The sequence below is a fragment of the Aulonocara sp. 'chitande type north' Nkhata Bay genome, linkage group LG5, assembly GCF_057382095.1.
Source record: "Aulonocara sp. 'chitande type north' Nkhata Bay isolate Kocher_YH1m ecotype deep benthic linkage group LG5, A_spYH_male_GT1.1, whole genome shotgun sequence".
Lineage (NCBI taxonomy): Eukaryota > Metazoa > Chordata > Actinopteri > Cichliformes > Cichlidae > Aulonocara > Aulonocara sp. 'chitande type north' Nkhata Bay.
This window is the reverse complement of record NC_141348.1, coordinates 42,972,606-43,000,387: the sequence shown is the minus strand read 5'-3', so window position 1 is coordinate 43,000,387 and position 27,782 is coordinate 42,972,606. Positions and strand designations below refer to the sequence as shown.

The following is a 27,782-nucleotide window of genomic DNA, read 5'->3' as shown; positions in this document are numbered from 1 at the left end:
ACGCGAGAGAGGCGGCACAACGACGTCTGAAAGTTCCAAATATTTTCAGATCTCGATTAATTGCTTGGATCATAAATGCGACTTCCAGGAAGTAAACTGTAGTTTGTAATGCGACGATTGTGGTTGCACCAATGCACAAAAACCGAGACGTGCTGTTGACATCTCAGCTTCTTCGTTGTGTTTCCGTAAATGTTCATGAAATGTGAAAATGTGAAGTTTGATCTGTTTTTACTCCATATTTTTATTTTAACTTGTCATTTTACACCATGCACGGTCCCCTAATCTGGAGCTCTGAGCTGTTCCCTTATTTAATGCTGCAGAATCATTTGTCCCGTGCTACGGTCACATGGGGGGAAAAGGTCAGTGATCACAGTCAGATCGAAGGAGACAGGTGGAGACAGTCTGTCTCCCATCAGTTAAGTCAGTTTGATAATATGATTATTAACTGTGACAATCAGTGAAAACCACAAATCAGCAGTTATATGGAACCTTAAGCAGAACCCAGCTGTGTGGAACCCGTTCAGTCGAGTGCAAAGATGAGTTGTGTTCATCAGCACAAACTCAGATTAACTGCAAACCGTTTCCAGCGTGTCTGCGAGTGATTGCAGTCGGTCTGAGTCGCACCATGATGTTGTGGCGACAGGTTGCCTCTGACCTGTGCAGCTGCTTTATGATTGAAAGTATTAACTCAGAGATTGAAGATGCTGCACATTCAGATCTTTTAATATTCTGTTTTTTTAGCATCTTATGAACTTTTTAATGAAGGTTTATAAAATCAAGTTGCACACAAAGGGGCCTAACAATATTACAGAGGTTTTTCAGACACGATTCCCAGCACAGAGGCCGATTAATTCTCAGTCAGGTGGCTAATTGATTAAATCGAGTAATTGTTTCAGCATCCAGTAAAGCTGGTGTCGTGATGTAATCACAAGCGTAAACAGCAAAACACCAGCAGGACTTTAATGGAAAGCCATTGTGTAAGACATACAGCAGTCAAGAGGCTGTTAGATGGCTGTTAATACCACAGCACTGTGTTTTCTTGCATCATTAGGCTGCAGCTTTAGATGAGAGTCCTGCAGCGCGCTGGAGATGCTGAGCAGGACAGAAATGTGAGTGCCGTTCTAATTATAAATGAATCCGTGCGTGCGGCGAGTAAGAGCATCTTGCCTCTCCGCGAGTTCCCCGGGTGCGCCGCCGAAGGATTACGCTTGATCAGTGTGGCAGCGCAGGAAGAGGAAACCATTTCACACCAGGATGTGAACTTAATTACGCTCTGCGCCTGCAGCTGGGCGCATCATCCTGGTGTACCTCTGCAATGTGCATCGCTATCGTAAACTAACTGATCTGTTTGTCAGGAATTTTTACTGTGAACTTTCAAAAATAAAGCGAAAACACAGGCGTGACGCGCAGGGCTGTAAGCCTGTTATCTGATTATGGTGCGTCTGAACAGAGCTCAGAAGACTAGCATTTGGAAGCTGACAGCAGTTTGAACAAAGCAGAAGTACTTCCCACATCCCGTTGTCCATCACTCAGACCTCCTCTTCCCTTCTGCTTCATCCATCCATAAAATCTCCATTGATCTGTTGATAAATCTGTTCATCCATCTGTCCATCAATCCTGAGACGGCACTGCTGACATCGAGCCTTCGCTGCATGCTGAAACGATGCTGAAGTGATGCGGTCACATCTTTGCTGTTAGACGTTTTGGATCTTGCGTTATAAACTGGATTAGCAACGTACGCTTTGATCCGATTGATCCAACCGAAGTGCAAAAATCAAATCGCATAAAAATACCAGAGAAGCCGACCGTTCATCCCCACAACCCAGCGATCCGCCCCTCACACCGACCTGATCTACAATCTGAAGACCGAGGAACACATTTTAAGAAGTGCCTTATTTGGGGAAAACATAAAAGACGGTAGCTGCAGAACGAGAACAGCTTTGCTCATCGAGGCAGGAGGAGAACAGCAGCTTGTATAGTTGAACATGTGACTCGGCGGAGTGCACGTTTAAAATGAGCGTGAGCTCCATGGACCCTGTTGAACAGCCGCCCTGAACCCTTTTACATTCTCAGCCATTCCCTGCAGGTTGTGCATTAACTTTTTATCGAGTGGACATGAGCAGCTTCAGTCTTTCATCGGTTTTTATTTTTTAAAGCGGGCGCTTGGATTAAATTTAAATTTTCATGCAAATGACCTCTGAGCTGCTTTGGACCTGTTTCACTTTAGTTCTACGAACCTTTAATTCTTTATAACATTTGGTGTAAAATAATTCACTCTCACATAAACACAGTAGCCACTTCATCTAATAATGCATGGCTGCAGATACTTTATTAAATCTGATCTCAGTTCAGCGCTGTGTCTTTCATCATGTAATAAACGATTACTTTTTATGATGGCCTGTTCCTCAAACATCAGCGGGATCACATGTTTTATTGTCATGTGAGCACCAGCATGCATCAGAAGCATAAAATGATGCCGTCAGAATATACATGATAACTACAACAATAAATAAATGGGTAATAATCCTCGTGAGAGCAGCTTTAGGCAGTGAATGGATGGATACACCTGAGGCCTGTCAGACACCAAAATCACATTTTTATGTTGGTATATTTTAAGTTGCTTTGAAGTTTGAGAGCCTTGTTTCTTATTCATGCAATCTGTAAACAACGCTTAATAAAAGCTCAGCTGCTTAAAAATACGCTTATAAAGTTTGAAGCTTCAGTCAAAAGAAAAATGAAGTTTCGTTCCCGTTCCTCTCGTCATATCTTTCTCATCTGTAAATCTTCTGATTAAAAGCACCACAGAGGAGCTCGGCCTTTTCAAGCAACAACAAACATTTTACCAGAAATGACGCCTCAAAACGATAAATCTGCCGATGGTTGCTGATGGCTCCCCCGTCCCGTCTTCCAGTTGGATGTGGCCGGGATGGCCTGACAGGAGCATCACCGGTATAGCTGCGCACCTGAAGGGCTTTTTAAATTATTGAGGATGTTGTGGAGGTAAAGCTTCTGCTCCCGTTGACTCACGAGTCTCCTCCGTTTCCACAGCTTTGATTCACACCCTGACTGATGCTGGATTTTCGCTCACGCTCGCAGCTCTAGGGAAGTCGATCCATCGAGGCGGATGCATCTGAACGGCTGCTGGCCGCATTTCCACGAAACGTTTCTCAGATGTACTCGTGTGTGTTTTGCTGTTGTTGCGCAGCTGCTGCAGAGGTCTTCACTGTGCAGCGGGGAGAGGTACCTCCAGGGTTACCCCTGTGTTTTTGGTGTTCGCCCACATTACAGGGCCACATCTGCACAGAGACTTATGCTGCACAGCTAAGACTCACTCCATGTACGTCCAAACATATGAATATACATTTGTAATTATGTGACCAAAGCACTTGACGCGAACATTCAAACAGTGCTTATTATCGTGTCTGTTGCTGCTTTTCTAATATTACACTTCTGATTATCTAAGTGGACCTGTGCATTTTAGTAATTGGTTATATTCTGTCTCTTAGTTAGATTAATAAGCACCGGGTGGATTTATTAAGTTGATAACCAGCTTCATGTGACCACTTAGCCTGATTGCTGATGTTAGGATCAGTCAGATATATCCCGTGTATCTGGAGCCTGCTGTGTATTTCCTGTGGTGTTTTTCTTTTGTTGGTTTTGCAATGAGGTGATGATCCAGACACCAAAGGGGGCAGAACAACAGTTACAAAATCAAATACTTTATTTTCTGAAGTCTTGCAGTAAACAGAAGGTGCTGTGGGTGCGAGGCGGGATGTCCAAAGGTGGTGCAAAGGATCCGAACTCTGCAAATAAATTGGAAACAAGACAAAGACTGAGGGAGCGCGCTCAGACTAAACTCTCAGAGAAACAGAGAAAGGCTCCGGTGAAGTCAAAGGAGAACAAAGGATGTAAAAAAAAGAGAAGCCACATGAGGAGCTACCCTTCAAAGGAAGCGGATCCAAGATCACACAGAGGAGCAGTAAGAGGCAGACAGGAAGCACAGGAAGAGGAGCAACACCAGCCCTGGACTGGATAAGGTGGCGATGTAGGAAAGCTGTTGTTTAACATCTCCCAGCTCTGCGTCTCCCTCCTCTCTGTCTGACAAAGGCGAGCAGCTACGCTACATCCTGCACGCTCTGATCGTCCGGCACGTGTGTCGCCGTGGACAGCGTGTGAGCGTTATATGAAACCACAGACATGAGGTCATAGCTGTGAGCCCATCAGTCCCACCTGGGCGTTCCTCAAAAGGGTTTCATATTACATAAACACGAGTGTTTTCTACGTTAGACGTCACGTTGAAGTGCAGCGTGTGAGTCCATGTGTGCTGCAATTGGTGTGATGGAGGAGTAATTATTTACTGTGAGATGTAAACAAACATTTCCTGAACATTCACAAACCTGTGAAAAGCTGCCGGCTCTGGAACATCTGACAATTTATGACCCTTGTTTTTGTGCTGGAGCGTCTGTAGCCTGCTCACTGTGGATGGTGCTGATCACAGTGTGTTTACATGTAAACGCAGAGGCACATAAAACCAGACCTGTTTTTCTGTGAGGGCAAAAAAGTGGCAATATTTACATGACTAAAAATAGGACAAATATGAGAAAACAACAAAATCAAGCAAAAAAAAAATGTTGGTAACACTGACCTGTTTTCAGCACTAAATTTGTTTCCTCATTTTTAACGTGATGTCGCACATTTGTGTCTGGACTCATTTCAAAGTCACACTTTGAACATTTTGTCCGAAAATGACCATATTTGGACAGGAAGCCATGATAACTGCCAATCAGTGCTCAGGAACATCCAAATAAATCCACGCCTCACAGTTACCATGGGGCGTGGCCTTTTGTAGGACCCGCCCCACAGTAACTGTGAGAATCTGAGCTTCAGACTCACGGGGATTCTTGTGCATGCACTGATCTGATTATCTAAAACTTTGACCTTTCACATGAATGTTAGTTATGGAAGTCTTTATCAACAAATCGATCCAGCTGTGAGCTGAGCCGGGAGACGGCTGAGTGGAAAGAAAACCTCTCAGGTCCCACAGGGGGAACCTCCCAGAATGCATCGTGCCTGAAGAAGTGCTGTTATTTTCAGTTTGTGAAAGTTTGGCATTTGTGAGTCTGAGCACACTCGTCAGCAAACCCACTGCATACACCTGAAGCTCGGATTGGCCCCGTGGGAGTTTAACCTTTGACCTCTGCTGTGTTAGTCCTGCTTTCTATCAGTACAGCTCAGAGTCAGCATTTCTGAAGCTTGTGCTCACGCTCTCCTTCGAGTTGGCTTTCTCCTGAAGTTCTTCAGCTCACCGAGTCCGTCACTGAGTGATCGACAGATCCGACAACAGTTTGCATTGTTCTCTCTGAGCTGCCCTGCAGGGTGTTGGATTAAACCACTGACAGCGCTTTTGGCTCAGTCACGGATTTCTCTTCACGCGTTTAATGCATGAAGATGATCATCTTCAGTTTAATTTGATTTTTGGCCTCAAGGTCCGTTTATTCATGTCGTCTGATTTCTGTTCGTGGTGTGTGGGAAGAAGGGGAATTTAGTTTGCCCATCCCTGTGAGCACAGACGCTGTTACTGAAACATGAAGCAGCAGCTTCTTCAGGCTGATCTGATGAACAAACGTCACAGAATGAAGCTTCACGGCTCAAAGTTAAGACATCAGGCCTCCACAGTCAGGGGTGAGAGGTGTTGTCCATAAAGGACATTAGCTCGGCTGACATCGTCCACTCACCAACCTCCTCTGTGGAGTCTAGGGGCCTGGCCAGGACAGAGCTGGCACTCATTACTAGTCTATTAATCTGTGTCTTGTCCTTCTCCATCAAACAACCACATAGAAGCCTGCAGAGGCCGTCGCTGTGTCGTAAAGTGTCCTCAGTCCCGACTCCCTAAAAGACGTCAGCGTGTCCTGCAGACAGAGCAGACCTGCAGATCTTTCATGCTGGTTTTCTGAAGCTTGAAGTGACAGTATTTGGAGGGTGGAGTACACAAGTACACACACACCTTTTAATCACCTCTAAGCAACAGATAATTAAAATCCTAGAATTTCGCCAAAACTGGAGGTCAGACTTTGTGGACGTGCTTTAAAATTTACTGCACAGCAGCCACATTATAGGTCAGATCATTTAATTACAAAGGCTCCAACAGCACAAACGGTCCAGTTCAGGGTCTCCAGTTAGCTAGCGGACCGCTAACAGCTACGGCCATCTTTGTCAGCACACCTGCCTCTCTCTGCGGTCATGCCGGCATCTTTCAGCCTCAATAAAGTTTAAATTGGGTGAATGAAATCCCGCTTTGCCACCTGAGATGTTGTATGAAGGGGAAATTAGCTACAAAGACCAAAACATGTTTATTTCTCCTGTAAATTTCAGGCATTTTAACATTGGGTCTGACTCACTGCTGCAGCCAGCCTCAAGTGGACATTAGAGGAACTGCAGTTTTGGGCGGCACAGCGTTGGCTCCATTTTTGAGCCCCAGAGGCTGCTTGGAACTGACCGAATGTTACTGCAATATGTTTTAGAGAGAGGCTTGGAAAGAGACGCGCGTCCTGCAGGGAAGTGTGTCCCTAATCAAAGTTGAGTGATAGATTTGTGTGTTTTCAACAAATCCGGGCATTTTATCAAGTGGAAAATGGAACCAGGATTTCTGTAATGAAGGTGCCAGTGTAGGTGTCAGGAGAGGAAAACAAGCACAGAATATAAAATATACCTTTAATTCTGCTAATTTGATTGTAATCTGGCTTTTGATGGTCCATCAGGGGGTGGGAGAGGTACAGGAGTACGGCGTGTGCTGGTTTTCTGAGGAAGCAGATAAACGAGCAAACCTGGTGATGAACATAAGTGAATACTGTCAACTTCAAACACTGAAACATAGAGAACAACAGGATGTGAGTAATCTGTAAGTCTCTGCACACAAGAGAAAGCTTCGTTCCATATTTATTTATTTTTCTATCAAGTCACATCAAATCAAAGCTTCCATCGAGGCTGCACGGCACCAACGGTTGGAGCTGGTGCCAGGAAGCCAAAAATAAAGCCCCCGTTCAGGCTTTTACAATCTCTTCAGGTGCCCCCTTCAAGCCACAGCACTCATATTCAGCTGACGGATGAGAAACACTCACAGCAGGCAGCGAGCGAGTGTGAGAAAGTGTGTGAGGGAAGCTTTGCTGAACATTTGTGACAAATGCATCCCCGGCGGCAGGGAGCTGTTGTTGTTGTGCTGCTACGTAGATGGAGACGGCGAGGCTTCGCGATGGAGGAAAATGAAGCGTCTTTGTTGTACTGATAAAATGAATGCTTGAACAGCAGGTTTGTATGTTTGCGTGCACGGCCACAATCAGACCGACCCCCGAGCTTCCGAAATATTAGGAGAAGCTGTTTGGAATTTCTTTTTGATCATCTTCGGCCTCGTTGCCCTCATCTTTCTAAATTTCAGTTGTTTATTTGAATCCTTTATTGTTGCTGTTTTAAATCTGTTTTTGTTTTTTGTCGTTCTTGTTGTTATTGTGTTGTTCGTTGTAGTTTTAAGTGTCTTTGTTGTGTTTCTGTGTCTCTGCGTTGCCATTTTAAGTCTTTGTTCCTGTAATTTTGGATTTCTTTGTTGTAGTTTTCGGTGTTCAGAATTTCTTTGATGTCTGTTTTTATTTCAAGCGTTTGTTGCTGTTTGAGTCTTTGATGTTGTTGTTTTTCTTGTCTTTGTTCTTTCGTTGTTCTCTTGTCTGTTGTTGTTATTTTTGAGTCTTTGTTGCCGTATCTTTGAATCACGTTGCTGTCTCTTTGTTTCTGAGACTGTTGGATTTTGAGTGTGGTCATGTTTTGGGGGTTTCCTGTTTCATTTCAAGCTTGTTTCTTGTCACTTTGATTCCTTTAGTTGGCAGTTTGAGCGTCTCCGTTGTTGCTACAAACTGTAGTGGTTGACACATTTCCATGAAGAACTGGGACTGATGTAAAAATAATCTGCTAAATCAAACGTGGGCTGACTTCCTGTGGATAACAGAGTAGCTGAAAGCAGTTTTTTGTGGCTGGTTGAGGCTTTGTTGGCATTTTGAGCCTTTTTGTTACCGCGTGAGGTGCCTGTTGTGTTTTTGGGTTTCTGTGCTGACATGTTGAGTCTTTGTAGTTTTAAATCTGTTGTTTGGAGCCTCTCTATCATCATTTTGTGTCTCATTGTAGTTTGATTCTATCTGAAGACTTTTTTTATGTCACTAACGTGAATTATTTGAGTCAGTCTGGTTCCTGATGGTTGAACAGTTAGTGAGGGAGACGCATCGTCCTCATCCTGGGTGGAAATGATGTCCTCTTGTTTGTTTCTCGACTCAGTCGGTTTTTACAGTTTCCAGGGTGAAAGCCCTGACTTTGTACCACATGATGAATCTGATCGCATCAGGGATTTGTCTCTGGATCGTCTCCTGCTGCGTCTCGCTCGTCTAATCAGGCTGAAGAGGCAGAGTGCAGAAATGATGGGAATAAATTTCATTACCAAACATCTCAAATTCTTCCTCTTCACTCCGATCTTTGTTCTCCGAGGGAATCCTTTCTGACAAGACACAATGCCGACTTTTCATTTTCTGCACAAATATCAAATTGCAGCAGCAGACATTAGCTCTCTGGGACAGCGAGCGCTGATTTCATTCATTAATCACTCACCGCACGGCACCGCGCTCTGTTTTGACTCATAAATTGTGCTGTGGAATCATATTACTGAGCGTGGTGTTTGTAAAAACAGCAGAAGGTGAGTCCAAAAGGATTCACTTCCCTTTCCTGACATTTCTGATCAAACATCATCCCTGAATATTTTGGTGCTTTCATTTTCATGCTACAGTGAAAAGGGAAGCACTGGACCTCATGCTTTAGTGCAAACTGACGCTATCGTCTCTCTGCCATAGTTCAGACAGACTCACTTCCTTCCATTATGTGCATCACTGATACTGAACCAGTGCACGGTGCCAGCCGGTATGTGATGGCACCATGGGGAACCACTTTAAAACAGTTCTATGAGAAAGCTCCAAGTCTTAATAGGAATTATGGAAAATTTCCCATAGCATCAAAAAAATAATGATTTATTTTTTTAGGGGCATTTTAGAACTAAAATGCTAAAACATCTGCTTTTCAGATGTTTTAGGGTTAATATCAGGTCCTGTGGCTCCGTGAATGTGAACTCTGTAGAGTGGAATATGTGTGTGATCTCTCACAGTGGACTCTGAGGCCTGTGGAGACCACATGTGTGATATATTTTACTTACAGCTTCTCATACACAGAGAACACAACAGTCTTTAAAACAGTCCAGATTAAGTGAATAGCTTCAGAGAGATTAAAGCTGCAATATGGAAAACCTATATGAACGTCAGTGTGATATTCCTGACCACCGAGTACAAATGCAAACTAGAAAGAGCAGCTTTCTCCTAATATTACAGGCCTCTCGACTAACCTTTTGTCACAGCTGCACCAGCGTTAGGTGCACCCAAAATTTTCAGCCTTCATTTAATAGCTGTCCATAAGTTACCGTATTTTTCGGACCATAAGGCACATTAAGCGAAACAAAACAGTCAGATGAGATAGCATAGGTAAGCATGTCTCCGAACAGGAGCCATTTTGTGGTCCTTATACACACATAATATAATATTACGTTGAATCACAGTACGTATCACTCCGCGAGGCTCCGTAATGCTCCAACAATCCATCAAGCGGTGCGGCTTCGTAGCTTAGCAAAGTCGAGCTAAAATGTTTTGACAGATTTCTGAGCGCCGTGTAGCACATGACATCAGTTCGAGGTCAGTAAGCACAACCAGAATTCATACATAAGGCGCACTTTTGAGGAAATTAAAGGATTTTAAGTGAGCCTTATAGTGCGGAAAATACAGTACTGAACATGTTCTTGTGCTTCACTGAGCTGAAACTTAAACTTAAAATATTACGAGATGTATCAAATAAAAAGAAAGTCAAAATTAAAAGTGCCTCAAAGGCTTCGAACTGAACATCTTAATATCTGAACATCTTACCGTGGGCGTGGGCATCTGAGAGGCTCCGCCCTTGACTATCTCTGATTGGTTTACACCACGATATGGGCATAATGCATGTCTGCTGTTGACCACACAGAGACTTTCAGAGTTGCAGAGACTGTTTTTTCAGGATGTTTAGTGCAGGGAAAGATTTGATGGAAGAACTGAGATGAATCTGAGCTCTCTGCCAGACTATGCACAAAGTAAAATGTATGAAGAAAATGGCAGATTAATAATCGTCGGCTTCTCCTGGTGATCATCAGAACAAGTAAAACACGCTGGTCCTTTTCACAAACTAATATTAGAGAAAATATGCAGCATGCTAAACACCCGCTTATCAGGCCGTGCACGGTGTTCGGACGGGGGAAGCGCCTGGCGGGTTGCACCCATTGCACTCAAGCTGCGACGGTAAATAGTTTAGCCGGGGGAGACGAGGTCTATTTTTATCGCAGCAGACAGACGGAGGAGACACACTGGCAGGCTGACGCACAGGTTGAGGCTTCGGGGAGAGACGGCCAATCAGGCTCCGAGACGGACAGGGACGCAGCCAATCAGGTGGACGGGCAGACAGGTGGACACAGATGCAAACAGACAGGCTGTTACAAACCAGGAGGAAGAAATATCAGCGCCCACAGCACATTTTAAGTGGCTTTAGTGTTCCTGCAGGGCCGGCGTGGGCACATATCAGCTGTTAGTCAGTTAATCAACGAATCAATCAGAAGAAATGTTCATAAAGACAAAAATATCTGAAGACTTGCTTCCACCAAGATGTCTCATTTTGTAGTTTTTCTTTGTTGTGTGTGGCTGCAGAGTGAATCTGTCGAGGTTTCAGGCAAACACTTTAATGATTATGAGGCTGCGGTTTGAAGTGCCGTTGAGAAATTACGATCTGTCCCGGTTCTCGTTCCGGGCCGTAAAACAAACAGCACATTAAAGAGTGAAGCCTCCTCTAATATCTTATTCTAATCTTGCATTAACAGCGCATTAATGCAGCTGTGCCTTCGCTTTGGCTGCGTCTCATGCTTACATTAGCCGATCTTTTCATTACCTGTCTTTAGCGTTAAGGAGCTCACTGTGACTAAAGTGGTCTGCATGAGAACCCTGACCCAAACACGGGGCCCTAATGGAGTTTCATTAAAGGTCAAAGAAAGTATTTTCTTCCTCTTTCCAGGCAGATCGATCCGTGTTTGGAGTTAAAGATGGATCCAGACAGACCCTAGAAGACTGGCAGCTGTAATTGCAGCAAAAGCTGGTTCTACAAAGCATTGACTCAGGGGGCTGAATAATTGCGCACACCCCACTTTGCAGTTATTTATTTGTAAAAAATATTTGGAATCATGTATGATTTTCGATCCACTTCTCACGTGTGCACCACTTTCTTTCACGTGGAATTCCAATAAAATTGATTCATGTTTGTGGCTGTAATGTGACAAAATGTGGGAAAGTTCGAGGGGGTCGAATACTTTTGCAAGCCACTGTACATCAGCGGGCCTGAACAGATTCACCTGTATTTGATTAGAGTTGGGCATAAACAGCTTGGTTGGCTCCTTTTCACCATGATACTGTCGTTCATTATTATTATCATTATTACAGCTAAAAGGAGAGCTTGATACAAACAGCTGATGAAGATGAGTTCATGGTCATTTTTGAAGCATAAACTGTAAGTAAAGAAAAACCTCCACCCTTAGAAATGAGATAATTTCTTGCTTTTTTGAGAAAGATGTCACACAAAGATGTTGCACAGTCCTCCACTGATAAACAAATAGACAGATTAATTTATATTTAAAAAAAGAGTTATATCCATGGTCGTAACTGAGGAGCGGGGTTTGTCCGGCCCAACTGTTGTTTTATGAGTTCGTCGAGTTCCTCCCATAAACTGTATTTAAAAGCTGGATGTTTGTCATTGTTATTGGTATTTTTTTAAACCTCATGTTGGCTTTTTCATTTTTTTTATTTGTTTAATTAGACGTATGAATTTGGCAGCTACAATTTAGTGCAGCAGGTAAAGGATTACGAAAACGTCCAGACGGTCTGTTGTATCATCAGTAGGGATGGGTATCGTTTAGGTTTTATCCAATACCGGTGCCAAACCGGTACTTTTGAAACGGTGCCGGTGCTTAAACGGTGCTCAAACCGGTGCTTAAAGAATGGAGAACACAAAATTGGTCCAAAAACCTCTCATGTTCAGCTGTTTTTTTGTAAAAAGATAACAATGTTAGCCTTTTCTGCAGCTATGGGGCATATATGGTATCACTCTTGACTGGAAGCAGTGCTTAAACAATGGAAAAAACACAAACTTGGTCCAAAAACCTCTCATGTTTAGCTGTTTTCCACTTTTCCTTTGGTCATTTTAGCCTTTTTGGCCAGGGTGAAGGGAGTATCTGCCATCAAACAAGAAGACAGCCGCATGTAGCTATGATGGTGTTTGCTAGTTCACCTTACATGCATTAATGTAATAACGTGGTTAGCCTACTCAATGTAAATTACACACGAACAACATTAAGCTCCTCACGCAGAGAAGAACGGCTGCTGCTGCATCATCATCCTCATCATTTCTGCTACACTGGCAGGGCTAGGGGCCAGGACTCTCCTCTTCGGGTTTTTGGGGGATGTTGCTCTGGGTCCGATAACAGGCACCACACCCGCAGTAGATGTGCCCGGTGTGAGGTCTCGCAGCAAGCTATCAAATACGGCGCATTTCTCAGCTTTTAAAAAAACGCTATGCGTCGCCAGGTGTTTCATCGGATTTGAGGTGTTACCTCCTTTCACAGTATCACAGTATCAGCTTAAAGCACTTGTTGCTGCTGAGTTTGCATCTTTTGCTGTGAAGTACAGCCAGACTTTGACCGCTTCGCCTTGGACATTTTTAATCTGTAGCTCTGCTCTAAAAGAACGCACGTACCTGGACCCGCCTACTATCCTCGGAAAGGTAAAATGATTGGCTAGAATCTAAAGTGTATCACAGCTCAGGAAAAAAAAAAGCACCGAAATAAAGCACCGAAATGTGCGCTGCTTTTCGGTCTGGTTACTACAGTTTATGACAGAACCGGTACCCATCCCTAATCATCAGATATTTGCATTAAAATGTTTCAGAGCAGAAATGCTTTCCAGACGTTACGTTTATTTCTGCTGTAAAGGTGGATGTTTTAACGTGGGACTGACTCGCTGCTGGAGCCTCCAGTGGACATTAGAGGAACTGCAGTTTTTGGCTTAATTTTCTTAGTCAATGTTGTGGAGACATGAAAATAAAAATGTGGCATTTTTGAGCCAACTGAAGACGAGTTTTGGCATCCTGATATCTGCCCTCGCATCCTCCTCTGAATATCTCAGAGAACAGTCACGATTTTCTGCTAAAAATGGTATGAAAACGTGATTTCTTCTGCTAAAATATCTGATCATGCTGTCTAATGTTCATCTAAACACCGTGTTTAATCAAAGCTCAGTGGAAGTGCTCATGTTGCGTCTCGTTGACAGGAGCCTGGATGTGAATCCCGGTGTCTCTGCTGTAGAGCTGTGTGCTTTGTATACATACATTTCAAAGCAGTAATCCTTTAGCCGGCAGCCTCCTTCTTCGTTTTTCATAATTTAATGTCAGAGTGAAAGATGAGTCACCTTCTGTAAGCCGGACACTTTACTGTAGGCTACACCTTCTCATCAGCGAGCCGAGAAGAGGGTGACTCAGCTCAAAGTGACTATTGACCCCTGAATAATGGCTGCAGAAATTAGAGTTCACGCTTCATTTTGTTTTGATTTGTATTTTGTTCTCTGTCATCTTCAGCGGCCTGCGGGGGGTTTCTGAAGCTCAGGTTCAGAATCAGCCGCCCCCCACAAGCAGCAGCAGCAGCAGCATTAAAACGGGCTGCTGCCTCAGTGAGGCCTGAATCATCAGCATGCAGCGCTCACTTGCAGCCTTCATGCAAGTACAATATGATTTAGCACCATTAAAATATTGAAATTAAAGCACTTCTCTTGTTGTTATTGTGTTACCCTCGTGGTTTTTATTTGCGCTCCTATTTATGGCTTTGTTATTTTATGCTCCAGTAGCTTCATCTTACTTTCCTTCCTTCGTTCTCTCCTTTTTCCTATTTTTCTTCCTTCCCTTAAATGTCACCTGCATTTACTCAAAAACTGACAAAAGCATGAACAGTGAACAGCTTTTCAGTGGGTGGCAGGTCCGCTGTATCCCTGCAGAATGTGGTTATGGCTCAAAGAGACGTCGTCTGAATGCAGCATCTCCAGAACGCCCTGATCTCAGCATTAACGGAGGTTATCCGTGCCGGGTAGACTGCACTGTTGGAAATAGTTTATTTTGATGCTGTTTTTTTGCAAATTGTGCACAATAGCATTTATTTTCATTTTTCCCACAGTTTATAAAAATTAGTGTTAAACTATGAAGACAGATTTCCTGTGGTTGGAAACTATTTTGTGCAATTTTTGTGTTTACAGTTTTGAGGGATAAACCTCTGAAATTTCTGTAACTATGTGTAGAAACCAAATGATTTTCAGGTTTTTGTAGTTTATTGCACTTTTTTCCAGTTTATCTAGTTACTATGGACTTAATGCATACATGTTATTAAAACTTGTGATATAACGGTTGTATTGATACAGCAACTTGAAATGCTCCAATAACTGGCACTACAGCTGTTAAAAAGATAAAGATAATGTTGGACTTTAAACGAGTTAATTGTCATAATGTCCCACAGAGGAAACTCAGACTATCCTCAGCGAATCATCTGCCTCCATCTCACCCTATCCCAGCATCCTCTGTGGTCATCCTGCCTGTCAGCTCCATTTGCCCAGTAAATCCACCGTCTCTTCTGTGCACACGTCCAAACCGATTAACTTCAAATTCAAAATGAACCGCTATTTCTCCAAAAGAAAGATTTCCCAGTTCTGGTGTCTGATATTAAAATGATTTGCACATATCAGCATTTAGCACAGCGTCACGTTTCTGTCTACATACTACAGCAAATACTACAGCGGTGGTTAAAAAGGCCCAGCAGCGTCTCCACTTTCTGAGAGTGCTCAGGAGGAACAACCTGGAGGAGAGGCTGCTGGTGACATTTTACAGAGCCACCATAGAGAGCATCCTAACGTACGGCATAACAACATGGTATGCAGGGTGCTCAGCTGCAGACAGGAAAGTACTGCAGAGGGTCATCAACACAGCCCAGAAGATCACTGGCTGCTCTCTGCCCAGCCTGGAGGTCACTGCAAACTCTCGGTACCTCAGCAGAGCTGGCAATATCATCAAGGACCACTCTCACCCCAGCAACCAACTGTTTGAACTATTACCGTCAGGCCGACGGTACAGGTCACATAAAACCAGGACAAACAGATTCAGGGATAGCTTCTTTCCCAGAGCTATCACCGTAGTAAAGAAGCACAAAAACAATTGAACCTATTCCATACCGTCACTGTCATTATATTATGCTGCTATTCATACTGTCATTATATTAATGCTGCTATCCTGTATATATTGTACATACTATTGTTTGAGTACTTACGATTGTTTTTTTTGTACTTTTTATATTTTACATTTATATTTATTATTGAAACTTGCACCAAGGGAGTGGCACTCCAATTTCGTTGTACTCTGTACAATGACAATAAAGGCTATTCTATTCTATTCTATTCTATTCTGTCTCTGCTGCCTTCTGGCTCGGCCTCCCTCGATGAAAAGACTGTGACAGGTGTAACTTGTTGTCAGGTGTTTCCTTCTGCATGGATTGTCCACAGATATCAGGCCAGTGGGCATCTCCCATGGTTTAAACTGCCTCTCCACACCTGACAGTGAGGGCAGCCGACAGCAGACAGACATGTCTGAAACACGTCTCATTTATTCCCTTCGGTAGACGTAAAGTTACTGAGAGTTCTAGTATCTGATATTTCAGACCCTGATTGTTGAGCAGTAGGAACGTCTCTCTGTTACCAGAATCAACCCTTGAAGGCCATAAATCATAAATCTTTGCCTTTTTCTTTTAAGCATAAGCAGCGTTGAGGCTGGAAATGTGCCGCTGCCTGCCTCAGTCCTTCTCTCTGGATAACGGTCCGAGTATTTTGTTCATTTACTAAAAGGCGTGCCGCCGTGGCGTCGGAAACTCCCACAACGTCTAATGAATCACCGCTCGCCTGCTGCGAGAGAGCATTTGTCCCAGTCAGATAAGAATATGAATTAAACATGTTCACGTGTGGAGGGCTCAGTGCTGGAGGTGATTTATGCCGCTGCAGTCCCGCTGTGTGAGGCGCATACATGAAGCACAGAGGTGGTTTCGTTGTAGTTTCGCTTTCCCAACTTAGACTCTTCACAGCGGATCATTGTCCTCTCCCTTTTCCCGTTCACTCACATGTGCTTCATTTGTTTTAATCTCATTTAATATCCATGATATAATAACACACGTGTTCTTGGATAAGTGCAACCAGTGACAGAAGATCCATCCAGGTTCTTCCAGTTACCAAAGTGAAGTCTTAGTGGCAGTTGGCAAAGCAAGAATACTTCCCAGTGCCTCCTGAAGGATCCCGATTAGCTCCCAGGCCAGATCCCCAATGAGTGCTGGGTCCTAACTTCTCTGAATTGGACATGCCCAAAGAGTCTCCGAAGGAAGGCGTCCCGATCAGATACCCGAGCTACCTCGGAGGGTTCCTCTCCACTCTGCTCCGAGCTCCTGGAGAAAACTCATTTCGGCTGTTTGCATCTACTCGCTCTTCCGCTCATTCCCAGATCTCGTGACCAAAGTTGAGGACTGTAGAATGATACATGGGAAATAGGAGGCTCCGCCTACACTAATCCACCTGTCAGCCTCACCTTCCACTTTTCCTGCCACATGTGAAGAACAGACAGTGAGATTTGAACTCTTGAACTTTTCTTGTGAGTTTCAGAGACGCTAAAAGTGTTTTTGATCAGTCCGCAGTTCAAAGAAGTATGGAAGCAGCTTAAAGTGAATTATACACGTAACGGTCACTCGATTGTGGCTTCAGAACACCTCCCGCTGAAGTTCTATTCACTTCCATTCAGAAAGCACCATCTTAGTAGAAATACTAAGCCTGTCATTTCTTCAGCAAGCAATTATGGCCTCCATTGATAAATTCAGGCTCTCTAATATGTGTGCCGCTCGTCCTGTGGGACATTATTGGCCCATTAATTAGATTTGAAGGCTTACAGGAGGCTTTGCTGTCCGCGGCGTGGTCGTTGGTTGACAGCTGTGTGACAGAAGTCGGCCCGGACGCTGTCCTGCCTCCAGCTGACGGAGCTTTTATTTAAGGGATTATTTCTTTCTACAAAGATGATTACTTTACCTGTTGTACTGTTGTTCTAGCATCACTCTGGTCTGAGGTAGAGAGGTTTGTCCTTTCAGACTGTGAAAGCTAACACCCTGCACCAGTTATCTGGTAGTTTCTGGATTCAACAGGAAATGATGGCTCTGAACAAAAGCTGCAACTCTGAGCTCTTCAGTGAAAACACCGGGTGGCACTCGGTCCATCTGTGGGCTGGATAAAAGCCCAGAGAGGGTATCATGTCAGAACGAGACCTCGTAAAGCAGAAGGACGCATGGGCTGTCAATTTGACTCGGTTTCAGTTCAGAGACAAAGAAAATCTTTAAGTCATGAATCATTGTTTTAAAATGGGGATGTGTTTAAAGTTATGGTCAGTTTAAGTGTTCAGAAAATAAATGTAAGTGAATGTAACGTCCTCTGAAGTGATGAAAACGTGTGTGTGTGTGTGTGTGTGTGTGTGTGTGTGTGTGTGTGTGTGTGTGTGTGTGTGTGTGTGTGTGTGTGTGTGCTCACCCAGCAGCTGCCAGCTCAGAGGAAGCAGTTTGAATTAAATAATTCACCAGCTGCTATTATACAACAATTACTACACTTCCATCAAAGCTCTGAACACACACAGACGTACACAACCACATGGATGCACATGTATGAGGACTCACAGACACGGTGACCGGTGCAGTACGGGGTCCTCAGAGGCCTCACAGAAGCAGAAAGTTCAGTATTTCAGTGCGTGTGGATTTAAAACGATCGTAGCGAGGCGCTCGGAGGACAACTTCAAAGAGGCGTTGAGATCTGAATCAGGTGTGTCTGAGGCCTGACTCACGCTCATTGATGTGGACGAGGACAGCTGCACACCATCAGTTGCTGTTGTTGTTGGGGCGATCGTGGCTCAAGAGTTGGGAGTTCGCCTTGTAATTGGAAGGTTGCCGGTTCGAGCCCCAGCTCCGACAGTCTCGGTCGTTGTGTCCTTGGGCGAGACACTTCACCCGTTGCCTACTGGTGGTGGTCAGAGGGCCCAGTGGCGCCAGTGTCCGGCAGCCTCGCCTCTGTCAGTGCGCCCCAGGGTGGCTGTGGCTACAATGTAGCTGCCATCACCAGTGTGTGAATGTGTGTGTGAATGGGTGGATGACTGGTTGTGTAAAGCGCTTTGGGGTCCTTAGGGACGAGTAAAGCGCTATACAAATACAGACCATTTACTTTTTTCATCTCTGCCCGGATGGCTCATGCACGGTCGCATGCACTGCAGTTAAAACGTGTAGGCAGGCAGCTCTGCTCAGTGACAACACATTGCAGGGCACATGGACTTTTGCTTTTTGCCACTTGGACCCGAGCAGACTGTTATTTCCATTCGAAGCAAAGGATGGCCTTGTGTTACTGGCATGTTTTTAGAAAAGCACCAAGGGGAGAAAAGAGGAGTACAGCTGACAGCTGGGCTCAAATAACAGTAACATATTTCAGGAAACACCTCTAAGGAATATAATTTCACTCATTTTCCTCCTTTATTTTGTTCTTCCTCTAGCGGCTGGTTAATTCTGGATGTACTGACCCTGTTTCCAGCTGCTCCTGCAATGGATGACATATTAGTGACTAACCGTGTGTCGTGGATAGGCTGATCTCATCCATCAGGTCATCCTGTGGCTTATCCAGGTCCAGCTCGTGGGTGCCGCAGTCTAACCCTCAGTTTGTGACCGTAAATGAGGGTAAGCTTTGCTTTCATGCTCAGCAAAAAGAATTACTTTATCCTCCGCTTCTAGTAGCTGCTGATGGTTTAGAGATTTTCTTTAATATCTTAACCAAAGGAAAACTTTGCTTCACATTTGTCTTTGAGCGATGCAAACACTGGAACAGAAAATAAACGCACCGGCTCTACTTGAGCTCTCAAAGGGCTTTTTTACAACATGACTCGTTCGCTTTTTTCTGCGCCTGAGTGCTTTCAGTCTAACATCAAACACTCTGATGGAACCATCAGAGAGAAACTTAGACCTCAGTATCTTTGGCACGCACAGCAACCAGGGATCGAACCACCAACCTTACCGTTAGTAGACGACCTGCTGCACCTCCTGACCTGCAGCTACCCACGACTGTGAAATAACGACGAGGGTGAACCGAGCGGGATTCAAGCTAAGCATTTCTCAACTTCCATACGAGCGACTGAAGCGGCTACAAATAAATGTATATGTTGATTGACATTTGACCTGGTAATAAATCAATTAGGTCACCTAGGCAACCAGAGCTTGGAGCTCCTACAGGTGACCAGCCTTCAAAGAGATGTACGACGAGTGAATCACAGCTTTAGGGCTCACGTTTGTTTCAGAGGCCTGGAAATATTTCCCGGTCCTCACAAACCGAACGGGCTCGTTGTTCTCGTTGTGTCTGTAATTGCAGAGTTTGGCGTGCACGCTGCTCCTTACTGACTCGTTTCCTTCTCACAGTGAAACGTAGGCCTGCCAGATGCTGTAAGAGAGTTTGTGTTTGTTGCCCGGAGCTCAGATATGTTTCTGTTTTTTATTGCCTGAGCAGATGGGACAGGATGAAATCACATGAATCAGATTTAGATGTTTTGTTGCAGTGGAAGTTGTCATCGCCACAGATTTATTGCAGGGGAGCTTTTAATTGGATTGTAAGCAGTCAGTTTCCTCTCAGCTCATGGACCATGTGGCACTTTGTGTCTACATTTACACTTTGGATTAAAAGCAGATCGGCACAGAGTCTAAATAAGTTAGCTAAACAGCGGAGTTACAGACCAGCTCTCACATCAGAAACCCTGCATCTCAAATCTAAACACATGTGAGCATCAACAGCAATTAGCTGTCCAGTAAAATGATTGATTATAATACAAGAAAGACACGCTCATGCTGACTCGTGTTTCCTCTGTTCAGACTAGAAATATGGAAGAGCATCTGTGCTTTCAGGATATGTTAAACTAGCTGCACTATTTTAACTCTTTAAAATGTTATTTGATAAATAAAACCATTATTTAAAATTATGTTTACAAATTTAGATTTTTTTTTTATCTCTACTTCTGTTTATTATGTTTATAGTGATTTAAATCTTTATCTTTGCCACATCAGTTTCACTTATTCTATCATATTTCTGACTCTTTCCTCGAAATCTTGTGGTTTTAATCTCTTCAGCGTCACCTAATAATTCATTGTGTTGACTTATTGGCTTAAACAATGACCTCACGTGCTTTGTTTAATTGCAAATATTGTAATTTAAGCATCATGTGGTATGTGTTATGATTTGATGCTATATAAATAAAATAATTGAACTGAAATCTCACGATTCTCCCTTTTATGGAAAAATGTTCCCTAATCTGTCTCATGAGTGGTTCAATAATCTTAAGTTAACGTTGGTCAAACGTCGTGTTTTTCACACTCAGGTTTTATCTTGACTGACTTTAATGTAACATCATCTTAGTCGTGTTTTCCTGCTCGACGCGTCTTCGCTGGGGGAAACGGGCTTCCATAAATGCCCTCGGTGTTGGAAAGCTGTGGTCGGGCCGGCGTTCGCTTTTCTGGGCCCGGACTTGCTGGGAGAGGCTGCCTCGCTCTGAATTATTAATGACCTACTGTAGAGAACAGCTCAGCCTCCCCCCTCATTACCTCACCCGCCTCTCGTGTCCTCTCCCTCTGAAACCTTCTGCCTCTTATCTCTCCGTGCTGCTGTTCGCTCTTTCAACAGCCTCCTTTTTATTTTTCCATCTTTTCTTCTTCTCTCCTCTTCATTTACCCGCCTTCCTCTCTGCCTTTCCTCGCTCTCCCTCCGGAGGCTTGTGAGATTGTGTTATGTCACATTAAAGAGACAGGCGGCTGCTAAATGAAAAATACGACGTAATAAGACTCATCCGAGGAAAACTGTGGATTCAGCATCGATTTTGGATCGGTGTGAATTCGATTTTCTGGGATTCGGAGGAACTGGCTCCCCAGTTTCTCTCCGACATGTTCAATGTCTTCTTTTCACTCACCCTGAATCTTTTTTGTCCGCCTACTCGTTACACCTTTTTTCTGCGTTTTGAACTATTGTTCCAATAAATTGTGGTGTTTTGAGGCCACAGGAACCTGAAACTTGATGTAAAAACTGAACCAGCTATTGGCAGCTGCATGTTGCTGCAAACCTGCTGATGTGCAGGAGTTATTGTTGAATTACTTGAACACTGAGGGAAACTTTAATGTGCGATTGTTCTCTGGGGCTGTAAGCACAGCCTGTTTTGTAATATTTGAAGGGTTATATTGTTATGATCAAAGGTTTCCTCAGCAGGTCAGAGGGAGACCTGTGAGACCCTGCAAGGAGCGTGGATTTGAATCCAAATGGCAGCTGTCAGCTTATTGGTGGGAAGGTGGGGAGGGGCGGTGCTGCGGGCGGTGCTGCGCTGACATCATGAAACTCAAAGAAATGTCACATTCAGCTGTCTGCAATTATTTTATAAACGTGTGTGTCTAAGGCAACCAACATGACAAAATAACTAGCACACCTTAGTCTTTAAGTTACACGACCTGGTTACATTTGGCCTGCGGTTCAGCACCATGGACACTACCACAGCTTTCTATTGTGCATATGGACTCTAGAGAAGTCTATGATGTATGTTTAATATGTTTCTATAATTGGGAATTAAGAAGGATCTACAGTAAGTCTGTTGTGGCTCTACTGTCTAGCAGGTTAGTCCTGTGTAACCGACCTCTTCTGTCCGTGTTTCTCTCAGACGTGGCTGAAGAACTACGGCTACCTGCTGCCTCACGACGTTCGGACATCAGACCTGCGGCAGGAGAAGGCCATGCAGTCTGCCGTGGCCGCCATGCAGCGCTTCTACGGCATCCCTGTGACGGGAGTGTTGGATGAGACGACTATCGAGTGAGTAATCGGGACGTTTCCGTAAAAGTGGGAAAGGCAGGGCACTCCTCGTGCAGGCGGGGACCGTTGCATCATGAAGGGCATGTGGTGTAACATCTTGGCCAAACCAAACATGCGTATCATAAAAAATGAGATTTCCATACCAGATCAGTCGGAGGTAGATTTAATAGCCTTCGGTGCTGTTGGAAAATCTGCTACTGTTGGTCAAACACGAAGGACGAGGAAAGGGGGGAAGGCGTGTTCACAGGCAGCGAGAGAGAAATCTGACAATCCCGTTAGTCAGTTTTCATCTCTTGGCACTATCATGATCATGTGTATTCAATAATCAGTAAATATTGTATTAATACTTTAAATAACTGTGTAAATGTTCCTTTTGTATGGCTAACACACAAACGACACACACTGTATTATACTACATGATATTATTTCTTTGCAACTTTGCTCATTTCTCAATAAGTGAATCTTTATTTTTATTCACAGTCCAAAAAAATACTTTGGTTAATCTGGGTTTTGGTGCTCCTCACTTCATCCTCTACCTGAAACAAAACAGTAGCTCCTGCGCCTTTAAGGCTCTGCTCCATGAAAGCCTGCTGTGTTCTGATTGGCCAGCTTCCAGAAGCCTACTGAGGGGCAGCACCCACTGCCTGTGAGCTATGCTTCTTGACTTTGGTGTGTCTGTAGCAGTGATCTCCAAACGATGGACCACACTTACATTTACCGTTGAATATTTCCACTTAAGAAGAAACAGAGAAGCTTCATTTTCTGATCGCTAACGTGACCACCCACCAGTGTAACCAGTTTAAAGTGTTACACTCTTCTGTTTTTGCTAACCTGAGCGTCTCTAGCTGCTCTGCATTTACTAGCTTGTCTCTGACGGCGTCCGCCTGCTGTTTGCTGCTGAGCGCGTCGTCTGAAGCTGTTCTTCAGATGTTTTTGAAGCGTCTGAAACAACGCTGTGAAAACGATACGACTGAAGCAGAATGTAAAGCGTGAGCCAGAAACTCAAAACAATGATTTAAAGAATCCGAGGAGCTCTGCGAAGCTGAGCGTTGACCCCCTTTTGACATTTCACAGACACTTAATCCACCCAGAAGCAATCAGCCTCACTGCTTTCAATTTAAATGTGCTTCCTCTGCTTCAGCACACAAACTGCTCTCCACAAGTGAATCTGCTTCCTGTGGGTGCTGCTCATCCTCACATCATCTTCAACAGTCTGCTTTTTAAAATGTTTTAGCAGAAATCTAATGGCTGTCGTTATGTTCCAAGAGTTCTTTGGAAGATCGTGCATCTCCATTAAACTCAGAGATTATCAGTCTTATCACTCCCCGATAGGGAACTGTGCTGTCCCCTCTTCTCTTCACCCTGTACACCTCTGACTTCTGCTACAACTCTGAATTATGCCACATTCAGAAGTTTGCAGACGACACAGCCATCATGGGGTGTATCTGGGATGATCAGGAAGAGGAGTACAGAAGTCTGGTGAGGAACTTTGTCGCATGGAGTCACACAAACCACCTGCAACTCAACACCTCAAAGACTAAGGAACTGGTTGTGGACTTCGGGAGGTCCAGAGAAGGTCCACTGCCGGTTCAGATAGAGGGGGAGGAGGTGGTCAACAAGTACAAGTACCTCGGGCTGTGGGTGGACAATAAACTGGACTGGTCATGCAACACAGAGCACCTGTATAAAAAAGCCCAAAGCCGACTGTACTTCCTCAGGAGGCTGAGGTCTTTTAACATCTGCAGGAAGCTCCTGAGGATGTTTTACCAGTCGGTGGTTGCTGGAGTACTTTTCTATGCTGTGGTGTGCTGGGGGAGCAGCACAGCAAAGAGGGACTCATCCAGGCTGGAGAAACCGATCAGGAAGGCTAGCTCTGTGGTCGGCATGAAGCTGGACACTCTGGTGACAGTGGCAGAGAAAAGGACATTAAAGAAACTGATGGACATTATGAACAATGCTGGGCATCCTCTGCACACGGCCATTAACAACCAGAAGAGTCTGTTCAGTGACAGGTTGCTTCTCCCCAAGACAAGAACTAACAGACTTAAAAACTCCTTTGTCCCACACGCCATCAGACTGTTTAACTCCTCTCTGGAGGGGAGAGGGAGGGGAAACAGGAGGACAAAGAAGGGAACAACTAAGCTGTAGTGCCTCTGCACCTCACTGTACAATACCTTGTGCAATACTTTTGTAAATAGTCAACGGTGCAATAGACTCAATACTTGAAATGTGCAATTCACTTGTATTTTTATTTTTATTCCTATTTATTCTATTTATCCCCTTCGTATATTTTATTTATATTGTCTCTGTATTTATATATATGTGTGTGTGTATAACTCTGTAACTTCTGTCGGTGCTGTGCTTTTTTGGAAATCGAATTTCCCAGAGGAACCCACCCGAGGGATTAATAAAGTTCTATCTAATCTAATCTTATCTTATCTTATCTTATCTTATTCAGTGATCAGCTCTAAATGTTACAGAGTTAAAGCGCTGAGCAGCACGAGAGGCGGGTGCCTAAAAGTCACCAACACTCTCCCAGCTCGATAACTTCTTCCAAACGTCCTCTACACTTAACATCAGCATAAAAACTGTGTCCCGGGAGCTTCCGAGCACATCCTGTATGTCATTCTTATTTCTGATGGGAAAAAGCAAAGCTTGCTAAGGAGAAGTTGGTAACCAGAGCGTCAGCAAACATTCGAAAATATCTCAGCACACTTGGTTGCCCCCTGTTGATAACAGTTTTAGATCAATTCTGTAGTTTCATTACCAAAAGTACTTTTAAATGGCCTCACAGTTTACACGTAGTTTACATCAACATGTGAAAGCACCCAGGTTCAGGCGTCCAGTGAAATCGATTCTTGTGTCAAAGCAAATATGTGAAACTGCCGGCTGTGGTGCGCTGCTTTGGTGAATAATGAACAGCTAAGAGAAACTAAAAATGGCTCTGATGATTAGCAGACATGAGATCGTTTAGTTGGTCCTGTAACTGCAAATGCAAAACTAATTCATAACCATCTCCAGCTGTGTCTCCCCTAAAAACAAAGCTGCTTGGAATAAACACGGTTGAACATTGTTGTTCAGCTGAAACCACCCAGTCTGTGCCAAAACACTAACATGTTGCTGTTGTGTTCAGGTGGATGAGGAGACCTCGCTGTGGCGTCCCAGATCATCCTCACACCAGCCGGCGGCAGAGGAACAAACGCTACGCGCTGACGGGACAGAAGTGGAGAGATAAAAGGATCTCGTACAGGTGTGCATACCTGACTTCATTTTCCATAATGAGCTCTAAGATGGCAGTAACTGAGCGCTCTGAGCTAACATGGCTATTAAAGAGGCCGACACATGTTAATGGGATGCTGAGTGAGTGTTTCTTTTTCTTAATTCTCTGTTTCCATCTTCATCCTCCCTCTTTCTCTCCCAGCCTGGGCTTAATGTAAATCAGCTGCGTCCCAGGGTACCCTGAACACATCACGTATCCATACATTACATCCACCCACCCACATCTCTCCGTCTTTATTTCTTTATGGACGTACGGTAAAACCCTCGGCTGTGTGATCCAACCAGCAGCTCGGCCGTGTAATGTGGGTCTAATGCAGATTAGAGCCATCCCACGGGACTCTGAACGCATCCCAGCTCCTGCCCACTTTTTCTCTCTCCCGTCTCTCTCTTTGTCTCCTACTTTAGTTCTCTCTGCTTCTTGTTCCCCGACTGCGTGTCTCTCAAATTCAAATCCAGCTTCAGTGCCACGAATCAAACTGAAACAGTACTTGTGTATTTCCACAGTTTCTTGGTAAAAATGACCAACAGTAAGTAAACACTGCTGCCCTGAACGCCTCAAATTCAAATTCAAATTTTATTTGTCACGTACACAGTCATACACAGTACGATATGCAGTGAAATGCTTGGACAACTGCTCGTGACCTAAAGAAAACAAAAAAGGAAAAGGCTATGAATAAGATAGGAAATAAATATGAAAAATAAAAAAGGGTAAATTTAACTAGGAAGGAATAAAATATAAATTAAGGTTAAAAATGAAATAACTGTACAACACAAATTAGAATGAAGGGTAAATTTAACTGGGAAGAATAAGATAAAATATATAAATTAAAGTTGAAAATAAAATAACTGTACAACAAAATACACAATATAGAACTATATAAGAATGTATGAAGAAATATAAATAAATAAATACACAATAACAGCAGCTGTACAAGTATTAACTGGAAATGAAGAATATAATGTCCAGTGTTGTGCGATCCACATTATGTCTTGTAACGCTGAAAACTAACTTAAAAAACAAAGACAAAGAAAAAGTGGTCGGAGCAGTCGTGACGGCAGCCGACCTCACCGGCGCCATCTTGTTCTTCCTCGTTTCCATTCTCTGTTTCTAGTTTCCGCTCTGGGGACCAAAAATCCTTTTTTAGGGAACTTTAACTGTTTGTGGCTGTTTTTAATAAACTGCCTCGTCGTAACTGTTAAAAGCAAAATGTTCCTTATTGAATGGGGCTGTGGTTAGTTTGTATTTGTGTATTTATCAGGGGCCACGAGAGGAGAAGCATAGCACCAGGTTTAGCTTGTCGTGGAGGTCAGCAACAGTTAGTGTCTCGTTCTCTCTCGTTGAGCTCATTTAGTGTTCAGCATTCACTGTTATCTGCTACGACTTTCCAAATACTCCAGAACTCTGTGGTTCTGCTCGATGAGCGGCACTTGTGAGTCCAGGATGAACCTTTTTTCCCTCTCTTGTTTCAGTAGAAAGGGTTTCTGCAGAGCTTTAATGCAGTCCTTCCTGTAAGTCTCAGTGACATCACAGCATCCTCCATTTTGATTTGAAGTGTGATGCGAGCAGCAGCCTCCTGATAGCTCCACCTTCATCCACCACGAGTTCCCTTTCGGTATCTCTTTGTAGAAATCCTTGTTTCTCTGTCATTTTCCAGCACCTCTGTGTGAACATTATTTATATCTCTGGTTGGTTTTGTCGTATCGTGTGTTCTCGTTTCCTTCTGGTTAAATTCATCGTCTCTGCTTTTCTTCCTCTCGCTGAAATTTTCCACGTCTTTGTTTAATTCTGTTCTTCTCCTGCTTCAACATCTGAGATCAAACAGTTTCTTATTTAGATGTTTGAATCCCCTTTCAGCCTCCTCTTGCTTTTCCTCCACCCCCGTCTCTCCACACCATCCCACTCAGAGTTTTATAGGTCTAATGTAAATTACGCAGCTCCCGCGAGACTCTGGGCCCATCCCAGTTCTGCTGCTTTACTGGGATCCACTCTACAACGTTACATAAAACCCACAGCGTGCGATCGGCGCTATCCGGTTACCCCTTACTGCATCTGAGTCTCCTCGGGCCTCCTCGTGTTTCACCTGTTATCTGCTGTCGCATTCTCGCAGTGTTGTCTTCAGCTCGGCTGCCGTCGCTCGAGCCGTTTGCTCCAATCATTTCTAACTCGATTGTTCTTCTTCCGAGGCACCGGCCCATCTCCAGAGCCAGACCAGCCTCCTCCTCTTCCACTCACACTCTGTGATATGGAGCCAGTGTTTAGGCTGGTTGTGCTCCATCATTTACGGTCCATGCAGTATTCATGTTCACCTGCCAAGCTGCGCTTCGGGCCACCTTACTGTCACATCCAGGATCCTTTGCATGAATTATGGGCGTACCTCTGGTTCA

General features: G+C 44.1%; 1 protein-coding gene across 1 annotated transcript in view; it reads left to right on the top strand.

Moving 5' to 3' along the window:
• mmp24 (matrix metallopeptidase 24) overlaps positions 1-27,782 on the top strand; it is an 81,857-nt gene that overhangs the window by 5,790 nt on the left and 48,285 nt on the right. Inside the window, exons 2-3 of the mRNA XM_086293729.1 lie at positions 21,970-22,118; positions 25,252-25,368. Of these exons, the coding sequence (XP_086149855.1) occupies positions 21,970-22,118; positions 25,252-25,368 (266 nt within the window). The remainder of the gene's footprint in view (positions 1-21,969; positions 22,119-25,251; positions 25,369-27,782) is intronic.